Here is a 17,805-nt window from a genome sequence, read left to right on the forward strand (position 1 = left end):
TGCTGCTTGTTAGAAATAACTTGAAATGCCAACTATGTGAGAGTGCTTTCATGAAAAAGGTTTTTTCTGATTTAGAAATTTAGACACCGTTTTTTGTTTAAAAGTTCAGTATGTTGATAGTTCGTGTTAGATGTATATTTTCCTTATTTCCTTATTCTGCTATATACTTTTTGTTTGCATAACATTTGCAATGTATATTTGTGAATCAGTGAGATAGTGTCTTTCGCAAGAGTATGAATATTAATTTTCCTAATTAGAAAGCTCAAAAAAATCAATTTTTTTAATATAAATGTGTGTGAATTAATGTTTTGTCAGAACATTTGGTACATAAATGTTTACGACGTAATCATATAGAAAGTATGGTGACTATTACAGCATAAAATTTATAATACTTACATCAAAGAATATGTATTTTATACAAATATATTTTTTTTTTATGAGCAAAAGAAAACAAATTCTAGATCATCATCATTTTTTTCTGTGAATAGATGTTATAAAACACTAGCTATATGATAGTTTATATTTTATTAAAAAAAAGTTTTCATAGTTCATATGTTTTATTTAAACAGAGTTGTTGTGTTATTATTTGCTTCATATTGAGATACAATGTGTCACAAAAGTAGTTTTTGTTGTTTGACTGTCCTGTGTGTTCTGGCAGCTAGCTAGCTGTGCTGCCTCCATCCCATCTTCTTTTTATTTTTTATTATATGCAATAATGAGTAACGGTAGCTACGAAAGCCATAAAATAACAATAATTTATCCATTTTTTTACTCGTTATATAACCAAATCAAAACTTTAAACACTTGCAGCAACCTTTCAGTGTGTTTAGCCAGGTAGCCATTTTTATTTTTCTACAAATCTCTCCATCGCGCTGCTGTTGTACCTGCTATTGTGAAAACCTAGGTTGCAAATGAAGGAGTGTCGAATTGCGGCTCAAACTCCATGTAACAATCCTTGACAAAATAGCCAGGTCGTTTGAAAAATACGAGTTAAGCATTTTCACACGGGAAATAGTCCGCCGTGATGATGTTCAAGAAATGATAAACTTTCCACAGTAACCATTGTTATGTTATTGATTTGTGTTTCTAAAGATAATCTTATATCGACTTCTTGCTTTTATTAGCTTATCTCAGCTTTTTGCGAGGATAACGTGAGATGTGTTCATTATGTTGAAGTGCAGAATGTAAAACGTGTTATCTCGAAAACAGAAGAAGTCGATAAACGAGAGACAGGTAAATATTTTTTTCTCCTATTCTTTTACTGTGTCTTTTCAAAACTTTAACTCCTTCCTGCTGTGATGGGGGTCACTGATTCTTTTTCTTTTTTTTTTTGTTCTTGTTTATAATTACACCTGGAAATTTTGCTATTTTTTAATTTTATTGAGCTTAAACTTTTTAAAAAAAAAAAATGAAAAATATGCAAAATTGCAGCCATGACGACTATTTTTTCGTGTTAATGAACTGGACGAATCTTTTGCTCTTTTATCACAGAAATGCATGTTATTTAATAAGAAAAAAAATTAAAGATCAGAATCATTATTAATCTTGGTTGTGACATACGTTTTTTAACCTCAATGAATTATGTAAAGAATGTTTTAAATTACAATCACCACGATAGTGCAGAAAATATATTGATGTTTGCTAATCTAAAAACTCTCCAAACAGACATGAAAATTCTTTAAAATGTGATTCTCGGAAGGTTTTTCTGCCTAATTTTGGATTAGGATCTATACATCTATTTTTTCTTCTCTCGCTGAAAATGTATTTGTTTGTTTTCTTGTCATTTAGTTTTCTAGTTAATTAATTTGCAAGCAGAATCCAATGGCAAAAATACATTCACCACAGTTCAAGTCAAAGAATGTGCTCTTGATCCATTACCTTGGTAAGTTTTCGTTCAGAAATTACAAAATACAAAACATAATTCACAGTATCTCCTCTTTGTAGCCTTCTTTTAAATACCTTTATCAATCTGTTTGTTGATCTGTTTGTTCTTTTCTCTGCATTGCCTGGGCACAAAGTGTAACGGTCCTTGAAAAAAAACTTATGAGGTTCTCTGCTTATGCTTTATTGACCAATATATGGCTCTGTTTTTTGCAGGAAGAACTTCAGGTTGAGGCGGTGAAAACCTAATATGCGCCGCTTTCCGGGGGTAAATTAACAATCACGGGCGGTGATATGCGTTAATTAATACATCAAAATTCTAAAAATAAACGTTTAAACAAAAATTTTAAACATAAAAAATAAAATGAACAAAATGAACAAAAAATGAGTTTTAATGTTTAAGATAATAAAAAAAAGAATCAAATGCTTAAATAGTAACCCCCTGTTTTGCGAATTTATAACTTAGTAAATTTTAGCGTAACGCCACGCTTTGCGGAGACAATGCATGAGAAATAAAAAAATGACCTGTGATTTTAGTGCCTTGAACTCATATAGTCACTTACACAAGCGTATTATAATATAGGATTATACCTTTTAAAACTTCTTATTTATATTCTATTATTTATATGAATAACCAATTTTACAAGAATAATATAATATGACATGCACGCTTTTTTATACAACAAGGATTTAAAAAACATTAATTTCGGAAGCTTTCTTAAGATATATGTTACTTTCATACAATGACTAACGCGATTAACAGAAAACTAAAATATAGAGTTCCCTTAGTAGATGCTCAATGAGCAACAGGTAAGCAACATTCAAGCCAGCAAAATAGAAAAACATAGGTTGTATTGAGTGAAACTGTTGTGTTGTTTTTAAGAAAGTGTGAGTAACGCGAAATACACAAGATAATCCTACAAAATTAAAATTATAGAACATGAACTACAGTTAGTATAAGAATAAACTTTATCGGTCTAAAACTTTAAGAACGTGTGTAACGTGTACTTGAAGGGGAAGGAATAGTATATCTAAAACTAAGCATTCATTTAAAGTATTTTTTTCCTAAATATTGCTAAAAACTCGACATAAATTTTGAAACTAGCTTACCCTTCCGGGGGAGGGGGCATTCTTTTTTTTTGCTCGGCTGTATGGCTATGATACATCCCGAGTTCTAATATTTATTTACTAGTCGATAAGGCTCGTGGAAAAATCCACTTAGGCAAAAGAATAATAAAAAAATAGGTTGTTTTTGATTTTTTGCTGTCATCAATCAGCAAGTGCATGAACAAAAAAAAAGTTCGCGAAATTTGTCTATCCGTTTCCTGTAATTTGCAGAGCTTGAAACGCTGATGAGAAAAATGTGTAATGTCATGTGCTATTGACCACCGGTTAAGAAGATATAAAGGTTTTAAAAATTATGCTGACACCAGCAATGGTCCGTAAAAACCTAAACCTTGTTTTTAGAAATTTGTATACCTGTTGCCTTCATCGTATAGATCTTGAAATGCTGATCAAGAAAATGTATAGGATCATGTACTTTTGACAAACGGTTGCAGAGATATTGGGGTTTGAAGGTTTTTTGGTGACGTCATCAACCCGTCCATTCCAGAACGGATTTGGGGACCCAGGTTTGGGATAATTACCCAAATTGGTCCTAGGTGGTCCTTGTTACCCACGCGGTTAAAAATCATTGAGGTCACCACCTCGTTTCCAAGTTATTTGGCCTCAAAATTTTAAGTGCACTGTAGTGGCTTCATTAATTTAATATAGGATATTGACGTTAAAGTAGTGTTATTGACGTCGCGCCGTAACGCCATAAAATTTAACAAATAAGACATGTATTTCTGGGCTACATCAAAGGAAAATGAACACATCCACTTTGCCTGTCACAGACACACAAACAGACACACTTAGCGTATTATTATATAGACTAGTTGATAAGGCCCGTGGAAAAATCCACTTAGGCAGAGTAACAATAGAAAAGAGAACCGTCACTTGAATTTTGATGACGTCCGCAAGGTCTCACAAACATAAAAAAAAATTTTTTGGAAATTTGTTTAGCCCGTGCCCCTATCTGTAGAGCTTCAAACACTGATGAAGAAAATGTATAGGTTATGACGTTTATAACTGCAAGATATGTAGTTTTGTTTAAAAAAAAACCTGCAATTGCTTAGAAAAACAAACAATAAGATCATTCACAACACACAAAAACGGGTCACTTATAAGCTGAATTTATTTGTTAACAAAGGTTACTAAGAAGTTTCTCGTTTTCAGTCCAATGTCAGAGTATTAAAGGCTAAAGGTATTTAATACAAATCACTGTGGTCTTATTATTACTAATTAGTTTAGGAAATATGCAGTGTCAGGATTTCTTTTCTTAGTATTAAGGAGGATTAAATTGCCATTATTACCCACAAAAGGTATAGAAATGACGGTAGAAATGCGGAAAACAACAATTTGAAGTTAATTAAAAAAAGCACCGCGATCTTATTATTGATACTGGCTTTCTGAGTGTCTGAGTTTTATTGCCCAAAAAAAGTATAGAAATTAATTAAAAACAAAAAAATGCTGTGCATATTAACAATCGCAAAGGAGAGGCGATGTTTTTGTGTAGAAACAAATTTATATTATTAATGAAGGTTATAATAAGAGATCAATTTGCACATTTCTTCTGCACTTGATGAATATAGTGTGTATAAAAGTAATTGTTTTAACCACCTCAAAAAACGTCGAACGATAAGCCGAGATGAAATGAAACCATGGCGTTATCGCGAGTTTATTTTTACTTCTTCATCTAGCTAACCTTGTTAACCCTATTCAGGTTTGGGTGGGGCAAAAATGCCTTACCCTTCCGTTTTTTACTTATAACTTCTGTTTGCCTGGCCTATTTTACTTGAAATTTTTTTAGTAAAAAAAAATTAAAATTGTGCTCTCAACAGTTGGCCAGCAACGCCGATATTTCTAAGGTCCCTTATGCAAAAATTAAACATGAAAAATTATTTTAGAATATTAAGCGCATATTTTACGATATTTGATCAATATATTAGATTTATGTTTATTGTGGTGTGTTTACATTAGAAACGAAAAATTTCGGACGGAAAAACTTTCGGATTTTGTTTTGTCCGAAAATTTTGATTTTTCTAATTTTTTAAAAAAAGGAACAGCGCATAGAAATTATATATAGGGTAATCAGAAAATCAATAAAAACTGCAGTTTTTGAACTTATTCTGTTCATTATTTTCACATTTAGATGTGGCTCTATTTATAAAGTTGGATCCTGAAGACCCTTTTTTAGATCTTGATTGAATATATGTTCTAGCCTTCCTTTTGTGTCATTTCCCGTAATTATTACTTTTGAAATTTGGTTAAAATTCGTTCAAAAGACTTACCCATACATTTTTGGCTTTATAAATCTTGTCCGAAAATTTTTCCGCTGAAATAAAAAAATGTGTCCGAAAGTTTTACCGCCTAAACATTTTCCGCCGAAAATTTTAGTTCTTAATGTACGCCTTTATTAGCCCTCAGATTGCGTCATGTGGGCGTAATTTACGTCCGTATTTTGCGGTAAATCACTTTTTCATTCTTCTCCAACTTTTTCTTACTCCATAATTTGTATTGTTTCTTAGCATTCATTCAAGTTGTGATTTCACTAAATGTGGGCGTTTTGGGGGCGTATCTTTAACCATACTTTTTTTCTTAAGTTTCACACATGATAATGTCATCAACTTTTTATTCATTCCATTAGTTTTTACTTCTTGCTTTTGAATGCAAATCATGCAAAAGAAAAGCTTGTAAAGAACCTCATCTTACATTGTAACAAGTATGCTTGATCTAACATTATGTTTATATAGGTTCTTGTTAATAAAGGTTTTTCACCATAATTTGTAGTTTTTATCTGTTTAGCAACCCATTCTTTGTTTAATTAACAGTTTCAGCACAATATTACAAAGTATTGGTCTAAATAACATTGTAACACAAACCCTGATTTTATAAGAAGAGTGTATTTTAGTTTCAGCCTCGATGTTCTTAACTTTTTTGACAAATACTATACTCATTATTCTCAATATATTCTTAGCATGTCAATGTCCTGAATATATATAATGCCTTAATAAAATAAAGCTTGCTATAAGTTGCTATAGCTATCGGAAAATTTTTTATTATGTTTAGAACAAACAATCGAGGTTAGCCATATTCTTAAGATATTCTTAACTGACGCTGATTATATTCTTGCAAAAAAATATGTTCAGGTTGAAGACAAAACATATTGAACTTCATATTTAAGGTAAAGTTTAGCTGGAAGTGTGCAAACGGGTTAAAAAACGTTATTCACCTAAATTCATTTCTCTACCGGATAATCTAAAGAACACACCTGCTTTACTTTCGCTTTCTCAGTAGGCCGCTAGCCAACGTTCTTTGGATAAAAGTCCAATAAGTTTTTTACTTCGATTACTAAACTTCGCTTCATCCCAAAGAAAACAAATTGAAAATGTATAGCTAGCTACAATTGTCTGACACATTTCCAATCAGTTCTCTTTTTGACGTTATATCATCGTACGTTTTTCTTCTTTATAATAAATATTTCTGACAACAACAAACTTTTTATTTTCGCTCGACAACAAAAGCCGCTCTACAACAACAGTTTTGTTTTCTACATTTTGGATTCGAATTTATCATTCGAATTCGATAGTTTTTTTGAAAAAGAAAGCAACCTCGGTCCCAGAACACAAAAAATGACAGGAGAAACAAATAAGCTTTAATCTTACCTCATGATAAGTGAGAACTTTGTTTGAAATAACTTAAAACTCAATTCTTAAAACTCAATAAAATTTCTCAGCGTAAAGATGTGGTATCAATGATGAAACATTAATAATTATTTTTGGCTATTTCTACAGTAACAACGGTATTACCTTTTAGGTGTGATCCAAACCATCATAGGCATTCTCGTCCTGTTATGTGGTGTAAGTGGAACTAAACACATTGTCGTACATGATCAGTTGAGCGACACAAGTGCAGTTGTAGCAGGTGGCTTGCGAATCTTATTAACTGGTTTCTTTGGCATCATGTTTGCTGAACACACAAAAATGAATGATTTAAAGAAAAACCATTTTGAGTTTTGCTTTGTTTCGGCTGTCTTTGCACTACTTAGTTGTATTTTTTTTGCAGTTGGATTAAGGTAAAGTTGTGTTTGTTTACTTTTTGTTGCAAGTAATCCAGTTTTGGCTAAAGCTTGGTACTCACTATGGGCTAACGATGAGCTAACCATAATGCGCATGACGCGCTGCTAAGACCTTGGCCCATAGTGTGAACGTAAAAGTACCTGCTTAGCTCACAGCTCAACTCTTTGTTAGCTCATCGTTAGCCGATTTTTTTAAATCAAAATTTTTGATATTTTTTTTTGGCTGCCAGTGAGATAAGGTCACTTTCAGACATAAATCGTGCTGAAAGCGATGTATTTTTGTTAAAAATAGTAGTATGTTTCGTTGTAAAAGGTCATTTTAAAACTAAAATTGCTGACAAAATTAAAAAAAATGAAGTTCGAAGAAGAAGGAGAAAAGTTGGTGTTCAGGGTGAAAGATTTTCTCTACTTTTCTGACCCAAAGTCGTTTCCTTTTTCGTAATTTTGTTAATCTCTCTCTTTCCAGGCTACGTCGTCTTAATAATAACAAGACTTTTTTTATCTTTCTTTTTCATTCTTTCTTGCATTAAGTTCGACTACAAAACAGCTAACGATCCCCGTAGTGTGAACGTGAAACGAATACATTAGGTACCCGCAGCTCAAAAATTGAAATCGGCTAACACATTAAGCGCACTATGGTGAGCTCGTCGTTAGCCCATAGTGAAAACCAAGCTTGACGGCACTCAAATTAAAATGCAAGAGTTAGATTAATATCAAATTGAAAATGACTTACTGTATAAGTAGATAATGGTGTAATTTTACCCAATGGTAACTTCTTTGCGTAGCAGTAAAGTGTGTGGTCTGCTGACATTCACCTATATAATAAACTTGCAATACAAAATCAATCACGATATTGCTAAATGGGAAACCCTTAAGACTGAAGAATTTCATCATATTTTATCTCCGTGCAAGATCAATTTCTCTCTATTACAAATTAAAACCCACACAAGCAAAGTTCTGGGGCGTTAATTTAAGTTTTAGGTAAACTGTAATGACTTCATTAATTTAAATTAAGATATTGAAGTTAAAATAGTAATATTGACGTCGTGCCGTATCGTCAGATAATTTAACATTTGAGACATAACTTTTTCGGCTACATCAAAGGAAAATAAAGACATCCATTTTGCCTGTTACAGCCACACAGACACACAGGCACACTCTCCGTCTTATTATATACTAGTCGATAAAGCCCATGGAGAAATCCACTTAGGCAGAGGTACAATGAAAATATAGGTTGTTTTAGATGTTATGCTAATTTCACGTTCCAACAGCGCAAATTCGAAAAAGAATTGGCAAAATTTAGTTTATTCTTTGCTTGTAATGTGTAAAGGTTAAAACTGATCAAAATAACATAGAGGATCAAATGTTTTCGACTAACGCCTAGGAAGATATAAGGGTTTAAAACTTTGCTGACGTCAGCAAGAACCCGCAAACACACATATCTAATGCCTCAATCGCATAGATCTTGAAACATTGATGAAGAAAATGTATAGGATCATGTACTTTTGACAAACGGTTGCAGAGATATTAGGGTTTGAAGGTTTTTTGATGACGTCATCAACCTGTTCATTCCCAAACGGATTTGGGGACCCAGGTTCGGAAAATTTACCCAAATTGAGCGCAGGTGGTCCCTAGTTACCCACGAGGTGAAAAATCATTGATGTGACTACCTCGTTTTCAAGTTATTTGGCCTCAAAGTTTTGGGTGCACTGTAATGGCTTCATTAATTTAATATAGGATATTGACGTTAAAGTAGTGTTATTGACGTCGCGCCGTAACGTCAGAAAATTTAACATATTAGACATGCATTTTTCGGCAACATCAAAGGAAAATGAACACATCCACTTTGCCTGTTACAGACACACGGAACTGGCGTATTATTATAGAGATAGCGAGATTATTCTGATAAAACCGATAATTTTTCATTCAAAATAAAGTTTGTGCCAAAACTGATATCATTAGTCAGCAAAATTTGAAATGGCTATGAAGAGGCACAGCGCCATTATGTTCCAAATCTTTTCACTTTCCCATACCTGTTTTTGTGTCAAACAAGTAAATTGGATTAATTTAGGCCAAAAGTTGTAATAGTTATCTAAGTATTAACATATTGATGTCATCGTTACGTATAAATATACTGTAGCTATTGTGTTTATTTAGCAAACCCTGTGGGGAAGAGGCTTTGCAATGCACCAACTGTTGCTCACGTCAAATTGGAATTCATGTGTACGTTCTTGTGATGACACTAATGATAGCAGAACTTGTATTAACATTTGTAGCTACTATATTGTGTTATAAAGCCCTTGGTAGATGGTGGAATGCGCAAATAGAAGGTATGAACTTAATATAAGTGGATGGAACCGAAAATGTCCAAAAACATGTACACGCATAAAACTTTTTACATTTTCTCTTTAGTTTTTGTCGTTTTTAAACTTAAATGACTTGTTCTTACTTTTTGTTTGGAAGATTAAAACACGATTGTTTTTTTTTTCAGAAGTATCGGAACACAAAATGGATCAGTTTGTGGTTAATCAAATTGCCTGATGCAGAAATGATTGCACGCTATAGTCGCCTTCTAAATTTAACCCTTTGACTACCAGTTTTTAACAAACCTTCTGATGTCCTACTCAAGTTAGTGATAGATAGATAGATAAGTATAAATGATAACCTTCTGCAAACCGTTTTGTAATCTTTTGGAAACCGTTTGGTAACCTCTTGCAAACCTCTAATCTGTAGTCTTAGTTAAAATTAGTTACAGTCTTCAGAGCAGACGTAGTTGTTTTTTCAACAAAACTAGATTTTAAAATACATTTTATCCATATTAGTTTTATGACCTGAAATTTTATAGCTAGGAAAGTTTTTATACATGCTAATTATATTGATCCTAAGACCGCAGTTTTTGGCCGCTTTAAAAATGCAAGCAAGTTCTATATTATTGTATTGTATTTTTTTATTTATTGTATTTCTATATGCTTACTAATCATACAGAAAAAAAATGGTTCTTTTTTAACGCACTTGGTTCTATTATGACATCATCTGAACCTTTCTTGCATAGTACGGCTGTGCTAAATAATTGACATTTCCGGCCATCTGATAGATTTAGCAGAATAATTGGTTTGACCAGAAATTCCAATTTGTTATCCAATTTAATCGAAGTGCCACTGGCTGGATTGTATATCTTCATACATTCAGTTTGAAAATATCAAACAATATTAACAGCATATTATTTTTGAATCCTAGGCTAATAACCCTGTAGCATAACCCCATCTCTGCAGGGGATTTTTGGGCTCTGGAAAAACGAGATTAGGGTTATTTATTGTATAAAACTCATGTCACATGTAGTTTGAACTAGCTTAATTAAATTTTTATGTGATGTGGAGCAATAACAAGACGGTTTCAGCGCGGTTAGTTTACAAAACTTATTAAGTTATCCTAAATTCATAAATATACGGCAGATGTTATATATTCACTAAAATAAGGTTAATTATTAAAGGCTATAAAATAACGAGCTGTTGATTTTGGACTTTATCAAGTTAGTAATGGTTCGTTTATGCGCCAATAAACGTTTTTGTTTTTTGATTGGGTGTCCCCACTCTTCAGAGGAGGATTCGAAGTACCGTATGTAGAGACGCAAAGGCCTTGTTTCTTATACCGCTTTCTGCTCGGGCAGTGAAATTGACCTATGATAGAATCAAAACAACCCAACCTGGCATTAGCAGTCGGTCTGAAGGGTCTGTTTTTGACGAAACGGTTACCTCTATATAATTCTTTCTCGATTTGTTTGTTGGCCATGCTTAACAGATTTTGTAAGTGATCGATAACAAACCACGTGCGATGATTAGCGAGGTAAAAAAGGAAAGGGAAAAAATGTGCTGTCTTGTTGCTAGAGAAGACTAAGTCACGTGATATTATTGGTAAATATAATTGGTAGGTGAAAGGCACCTGTAATGGTGAGATTTTAATTTGTTGTGAGCACCACAGCCCCCTCCTCGACTACACGTCTAGGTGATTTTGTGAAAGTTCAGTTAGCGCCCAAAAGTTATTATCCGGACAAAACGAAGAGGTTTACTTAGCAAAGGAAATAGTTGATCAGTAGGTGTCACCATAGCAACAAATACACGTTTGTTAATTAAGAAGTATTGTATAAATTTACCCTGTAAAAGTTGTAAACATTTGATGAAATGCTTGACAAATTCATCTTGTGTTAATCGTACATCTCTTTAATAATACCCGTGTTCTGTCTGTGTGTTCAAAAGAGTAACCGCGTCCCGTAACGGAAACACGAAATGTGATATAAAAAGGACGGGCGACCCCGTGGATTTTTTGACGGGCTATCGACTAGTCTCTATTATAATAGCTGTCGTCAAAAGCGACTTGTGCTAACCACGCACGAAATACAAGCCTGCTAGCGCAGGGACGAGAAACCCGTCGGCCCCCCGCTGGCACAGAGTCGACTTCTCGCTAAAATAAAGGTAATTTATATAAATGACTAATCATAAACTGAAGCTCTTTATATTCCTTAGAAACAATTTTTACTTTCCCCTAATATCAGTCCGAAATTTGGCAAGAAGATCGGATCAACTCAGTGCTGGAGAGAGGAAAGTTTTATATACACCATGTCGCACATCTGTATAGGAGTAATACCCTTATTCTAAAAAAAACTTTATTGTAGCCTTGGTTTAAATAAAAACAAAGAAAACAGTCCGTCATTAACACTGTGCTTAGCGCTTAGCACAGTAAAACCATGTCACACATCCGTATAGGCATAATAGCCTTTTCCAAAAAACTGTATTGTTACTTCAGTTTAAATAAAAACAGGGAACAGACCGTTGTTAACAACGGGATGAGCACATATAGCAATGAGCTTTGCTAAAGTTTATATTACAGTAAAGTGGTAACGAACTACTTAATTGGATTTAGTATACAAAAGATTACTTTAAAATTTTGTTGCAGCCAACTGTATTTGGTTACTTTTACATTTTAGCTAGAGATAGCTAACCCCAGTCACAACCCCAAGTGGAGCTAAGTAAAAATCAGATTGGCGAAGATAACACAAAAATCAATAATGTTGACTAACATAAAAATCACATATCTACGTTGGTAGCCAAAATCTTAAAATAGATTTGTTTAAGATTTATACATAGCTAGAGAACGTGACCAGTATGAGGCTAATAAAACTAACACAAAGCTTCAGGTGGTTAAATAGCTAGCTAACTATCACATATAGGTGAATAAAAAATGTAAGAAAATAGAAAGGATACCCGAAAAGTAGTTTTTACAAAAAGAAACTGCAATCTTGTTAAAACACAAATAGAAGTATAGCAAAGCAAAAAATAAAGCAAAAAGTTCAAAAACTTTCCTTTCTCAAGCACTAAGTTGATCCGATCTTCTTGTCAAATTTCGGACTGGTATTGGGGGAACGTAAAAATTGTTGCTAAGGAATATAACGAGCTTTAGTTTCTGATTGGTCATTTATATAAAACACCTTTACTTTAGTGAAAACTCGTCCCTGTCCCAGCGGGGGGGCCGACAGGTTTCTTGTGCATTCTCTGCGTAGTTAACACAAGTCACTTTTGACGCACGAACACACAGACGACGGCTATTATTATAGAGACTAGTCGTCAACCTGTGGAAAAATCTGCGGGGTCGGTCGTCCATTGTATCGCATTTCGTGCTTCCGTAGCACGACATTTTTCTCGCACACAAACGGCCAGACGGAATACGGCTATTATGAAAGAGATTGAATGTGTTAGAATTCTTCAACTATTTTATCTTTAAAATAAAATGTTGTTTATTGACATTTGTTTACAGCTAAAGGGACCGAAAAAGTAGTTCGACAAAACAAAAGTTCGAGATAACGGAGTTCGAGGTATTAAACGTAATTTTGCCTAGAAATTACAATGCCTTAAGGGAACGGAAAAATGTCGGAGACAGCGAAAGTTTGAGATAACGGGTATTCGAGATATCGAGTGTGGACTGTAAACATAATTTTTTCGATAATGAAAGATAAAGCAACATATTGCCTTGCCGGTCGAAGAAACGGAACTGGCAAAATGATACGCAATTAGCGTTTTTAACTCAGCACGATAAAGGTAACACTAAAACAAGATTTTCTCATTTTTTTTTACTTTTTTTACTTGTCCAGTTGATTTCTCCTTTTTTCTCTCAACCCGATCCAAGTGTATTAAATGCGCAAAAACATCCATACGAGTTTTCTTCTATTACATATGATGCGGTAGAAGAATCAACTTCTTAACAGTCATTCAATTTTTAATGCTACGTTATTTTCATTTTGTTTTTATTTTTACTTGCAGCCTCAATTCAACCCAAAATAAATGTACACACTACCTGATAGTGTGGTTTTGCTTCGTTATTTCCTTGTAGGTATTTTTTTAACGTGTTTTAAGTACTTTTAGGTGTGGGCCACCCTTCTACAGGAACCATAATTATTTAGCGGATATTCCCAGAAACATACCTTAAGTGGATAAAATTTCGCGTGGATTAAATTTCATGGTTTTTGCAAAAAGAGGCGAAATTAAATCTACCGTCTCTGTTTACTTGATAAGCACGATAAAGACAAAAAAAGATTTGAATCATTGTTTCAGCATAAAACGACTTATTGTTGAGACAAGTTCATGTTAGCTTTCGCCCTCTTCATGCGAGCATGATCACACAATCAATATTTTAACAAAATCATCACGTTATAAAATAAAAAGTAATAATAAAATTAATGACTCGTATCAAAATAGCTCAAGAGGCATACCGACCTATTATCCCTATTCGGTCCGGGGTTTTTCGAATATACTATGACCGGGGGGGGGGGGGGGGCGGATTCCGCCCCCCCTCAATAACTTTTCATAGGATTGTTCAAATTGAATCAAACTTGGCACACTTATAGTACGTCATAAAAGGAACAAAATGGCGGCAATAAATTTTTGCTTGCATCAGCACATTTTCTGTGACGTCATCAGAAGCTTGAAAATTGTTAAAAATGCCACTATCTGCTTAAAATATAATTACTTTTGTTCTAGAGCGAATTTTTACATTCTGTTTGAAGTTTCTGAAAGCTAAATAAAATGTTTTTAACATATCTTCCGGTTTTTACATGGATCGAATAAAAAATTGCCAAAAATTGACCAAAAATCCGTTTTTTCCCGATTTTCGGGTAAAATCCGACAAAATCGGGAAATCGGATTAGTCACGTGTCAAAATTATTCGAAATGATTCTTCTTGACAAAACAAAGTTGTGTTGCAAGTTTCAAGTTCTCAGGATAATCCTAACAGGAGTTATTATATTTTTCCCATTATAAGGATTTCATAGAGATTTTAGGGGTAGTTTCGAGTAATGGCCAATATCAAAGCCTCTGAATGGTATGGGACCTAAAAATTTAGCATGCAGGTGTCTAATAGATAAATGTTGAAACTCAGTAAGTATCATAGCCATATAAGAAAGCAATCAGGAGTTATTAAAAAATAACCGTCAGGGGGGGCGGAATCCGCCCCCCCCGGACCGAATAGGGTTAAGGAATGGTCGGTCTCGATCAATGAGCAGTCCCTCCTTTTGCGTGACTTAAAATTTTTAGACTCATATGTTAGAATATTAAAATTCTCAAGGATGGTGGAAAGCACGAAGGAGAGTCCAAAATATGTTGTAATACAGCAGTAGGTTGTGAAACCTTAACTTTCTTACCAGTGAGTGGCGAAACTCCCATGTTTTAGGACATGCGAATCTTAAAATGGCGAATAGACTTGCCATAATAAGTGACCCTGCAGTCACTACACATAAACTTATAAACAAGTCCGGAGCATAGAAGTTCCGGATTACGATCTTTGGATGAGAAATAATTACTCAGGCTCATATTAGAGGTAAATACTACTCTCAGTCTACAATGAGGTAAAAACGAACTAAATAGTTTTGATAATCTGGTCCGCATTTGTCTTTATACAGGCCCTAAAAATGGTAGTTAAATACACACCACTTTTTTAGGAACAATGGTAACCCTTTCCAGCATTGAAATATGTTGTTGAGAAAGTTACGTATGCAGAAATAAACAACATTATCAGGGTAGTAATTTTTCCTAAAAATGTCTTTAAGTTTGTCCACTTCGACATGAAATAATTTATAACAAAAAGCCCGAAGGCTTGAAGATTTCTGCAATCAGCAGACAGTATGGGATTAAAATATGTCATATAGTGTGATTCTCAGAAAACAAAAACGCGATGCATGTTATCTGCAACCAAAGTTTAACAAGTTTAAAAAAAATGTAAGCCCAGCGTAAATATCTTTTGTTCTGAGGTATATAAGACCGCAACCTCAAAATTTAAGAACATGTTAAGATTATTATAAGGTTTTGTGGAGCATGACTACAATTTTTTTAATAAAAATATTAAAAAAATATAACAAATCCAAGTGCTACACTCTGTAGCAATTATCAACGAATTACAGTAATACCGTAAATTACAGAATAACCGCCCCCCCCCCCTGCTAAATAAGCACTACTTCTAATTGACCGCCCTGCCAATTAAGCGCCTTTTTTAATGGCCGAAACTAAATAAGGTCACTGCTCGGGCGCTTATTCGTCATTTACGGTAAATTAAGAACATCCCAAGAATATTTATAGGTTAAAAACATGGCAAGGCTTTCTTCCATTTTCATGTTCTTATAGAAAAAGAATGTCTATATATAAATAAAAAATTCTCTAAAAAATATAAAAGTTTTAACTCCATGTATTTGAAATTGATCTAGAAAATTTTGGACATTTTATGATATATACAAATCCTTTTATGTAAAATTGAACTTCTGAACAAGTTCATTAATGTTTCAGTATTTAGCCGTTACTCTTGGTGACGTTGGATATTTTGGCTGATCTAAAAAAAGAAAAACCATTCAAAAAATAAGGAACAATAATACAATTGTAGCACAAGCTGAGTTACTCAAGGTTACTATTTAATCATATTTAGGCCTCATTTATCCATGCATTTTTAAAACCATCAGGACAGAAAACGTATATACAAGATGGGTAAAGTATATATATATCATTTTATTCACAGTATTCACAACACATTTCAGAAAAATGCAAAAATTTGTACAACATTGATAAAACGCAATTTACCTAAAATATCACCAGAAAGACAAAAAAACATATTTTCTTCTAAGTTTAAACCTGCTTTCATTTTAATGGGGTCAGGTTTTTCATAAGAACGTCTTAATTTCAACAAATGCGTATGTTCTTACTTTTTACGCTCTTTCAACCTCAAGCGTTCTTTAATTGTATTATATAGCAATTGTAGACTCATTATTTTGTTCTTATAGTCTATGAAGGTATTCAAAAATCAGCCTTTCTAATCCAATTTATTTCTTGTTGGCAAAAAATACCAACATGAACTACTATTTGCCTGCTCAAAGTTGGAAAACTTCTGTTTCATGTGGGCAATTTATGTTTTGTTTGTGATCGTATTGTGATCGAAATTTATAAGAAATAAAAACCATGTCAGCGATACATGACAACGTAAATCGAGACTTTTTGTCAACACCTGGGTATTCACCTTGGCCAATTGCAGGCTTTTCAGGAAAATTTTAATACGTTTGTGGCAAAAAGCATGCCTCAAGTATTTTAGGTGTGCTTTTGGGTGTGTGCACTGGTTAACTTTGGTGTGTGTGTGTGGAGGTGTGCACGTGCTATTACATGCTTCTCCTGGAGAGGCCTGCAATTGCAGTGTCGACGTGAATTATAAAGTCTGGTCTGGATTTTATCAGTTTAGGGAAAAACATATATGCCCCAGTTAAAATATAGATGTAAAAAATGATTATAATATAGTATATAAGTAAGCAATACACAAATCTTGGAAATAAAGTTTGAAATAAAATAGTCTATGGCTTTCGCCTGCATATTTTAGCCTGTCAATTTGCGTTTGGGGTCTGGAAATATAAACACCATCATGTCACGATGAAACATGTCTAGCTAGCTAGCTATATACTATATGATGGAGTTAACTGTAGCTGGGGACAAGTGATTTTACAAAAGCCTGAAAAAACATTTTGTGAATGCTTTAGGGAATTTACCAAGCAAGTTCGACAAAGTGCCCAAGCTTTCAGATGAAAAATCTTAAAGTTACCGAAATAGATAATTAAAACCCTTGTAAAACTAAAGAAAAAGGGGTACCTAAGTCCATTTGGCTACCTCTTAAGAAAAACTTTGCTCTTCTGGTAGCTAGCTCTAACTATTCTAGCTAGCTTGGTGACTACACAAAGACATATGCAGGTCAGCTAAAGAACACAACACCAACCAGCTAATCGAAATACAATAATTCTTACCTTATATCAAGTATACTATAATATAAACTACTCTGGAATTCCCATTAGCAACCCAACCCTAAAGGAAAAACCCAACAAGCACAGCCAAAGGACGATCTCCATACAACCAGAATTCAAAATGCATTAGTAAGAAATTCGTTATTATTTTTAGAAATCCAAACGTCTAAAAAATACAGTTTCTCATCTGTCACTACTTCATAAGTAAAATAAATATACCTTTGGCAAGAATTCCAATATTCAAGAAAAGGTTGGATATCTTCTTTGGAATTAATCAAAACAAAACAAAAAAAACTATACTGCTGCAGTACAACATATTTTGGACTTTCCTTCGTGCCCTCCACCATCTTTGGGGTATTTTAATATTCAATGCGTGAGTCTAATAATTTAAAAGTCACGCTGAAGGAGAGTCTGCTCATTGAGCGAGACCGACCAT

At 33.7% G+C, this 17,805-nt stretch overlaps 1 protein-coding gene across 1 annotated transcript; it reads left to right on the top strand.

Annotated features, from left to right (window-relative positions):
* Positions 1 to 1,011: 1,011 nt before the first annotated feature.
* On the top strand, positions 1,012 to 10,035 carry LOC130625837 (uncharacterized). Its single transcript, XM_057440951.1, has 5 exons — positions 1,012 to 1,233; positions 1,789 to 1,882; positions 6,799 to 7,057; positions 9,218 to 9,390; positions 9,552 to 10,035. Exons 2-5 carry the CDS (start codon positions 1,822 to 1,824, stop codon positions 9,599 to 9,601), a joined length of 543 nt encoding a protein of 180 aa, XP_057296934.1. The 5' UTR covers positions 1,012 to 1,233; positions 1,789 to 1,821; the 3' UTR covers positions 9,602 to 10,035.
* Positions 10,036 to 17,805: the final 7,770 nt, after the last annotated feature.

This window comes from Hydractinia symbiolongicarpus, chromosome 14 (assembly GCF_029227915.1).
Source record: "Hydractinia symbiolongicarpus strain clone_291-10 chromosome 14, HSymV2.1, whole genome shotgun sequence".
Taxonomy (NCBI): Eukaryota; Metazoa; Cnidaria; class Hydrozoa; order Anthoathecata; family Hydractiniidae; genus Hydractinia; species Hydractinia symbiolongicarpus.

Excerpts from the sequence above, each read along its gene's own strand:
- LOC130625837 (XM_057440951.1), top strand. The coding sequence starts at position 1,822 with ATGGCAAAAATACATTCACCACAGTTCAAGTCAAAGAATGTGCTCTTG. Across the intron at positions 7,058-9,217 it reads TTTTTTGCAGTTGGATTAAG|CAAACCCTGTGGGGAAGAGG; the intron begins GTAAAGTTGTGT and ends GTGTTTATTTAG. Across the intron at positions 9,391-9,551 it reads GTGGAATGCGCAAATAGAAG|AAGTATCGGAACACAAAATG; the intron begins GTATGAACTTAA and ends TTTTTTTTTCAG.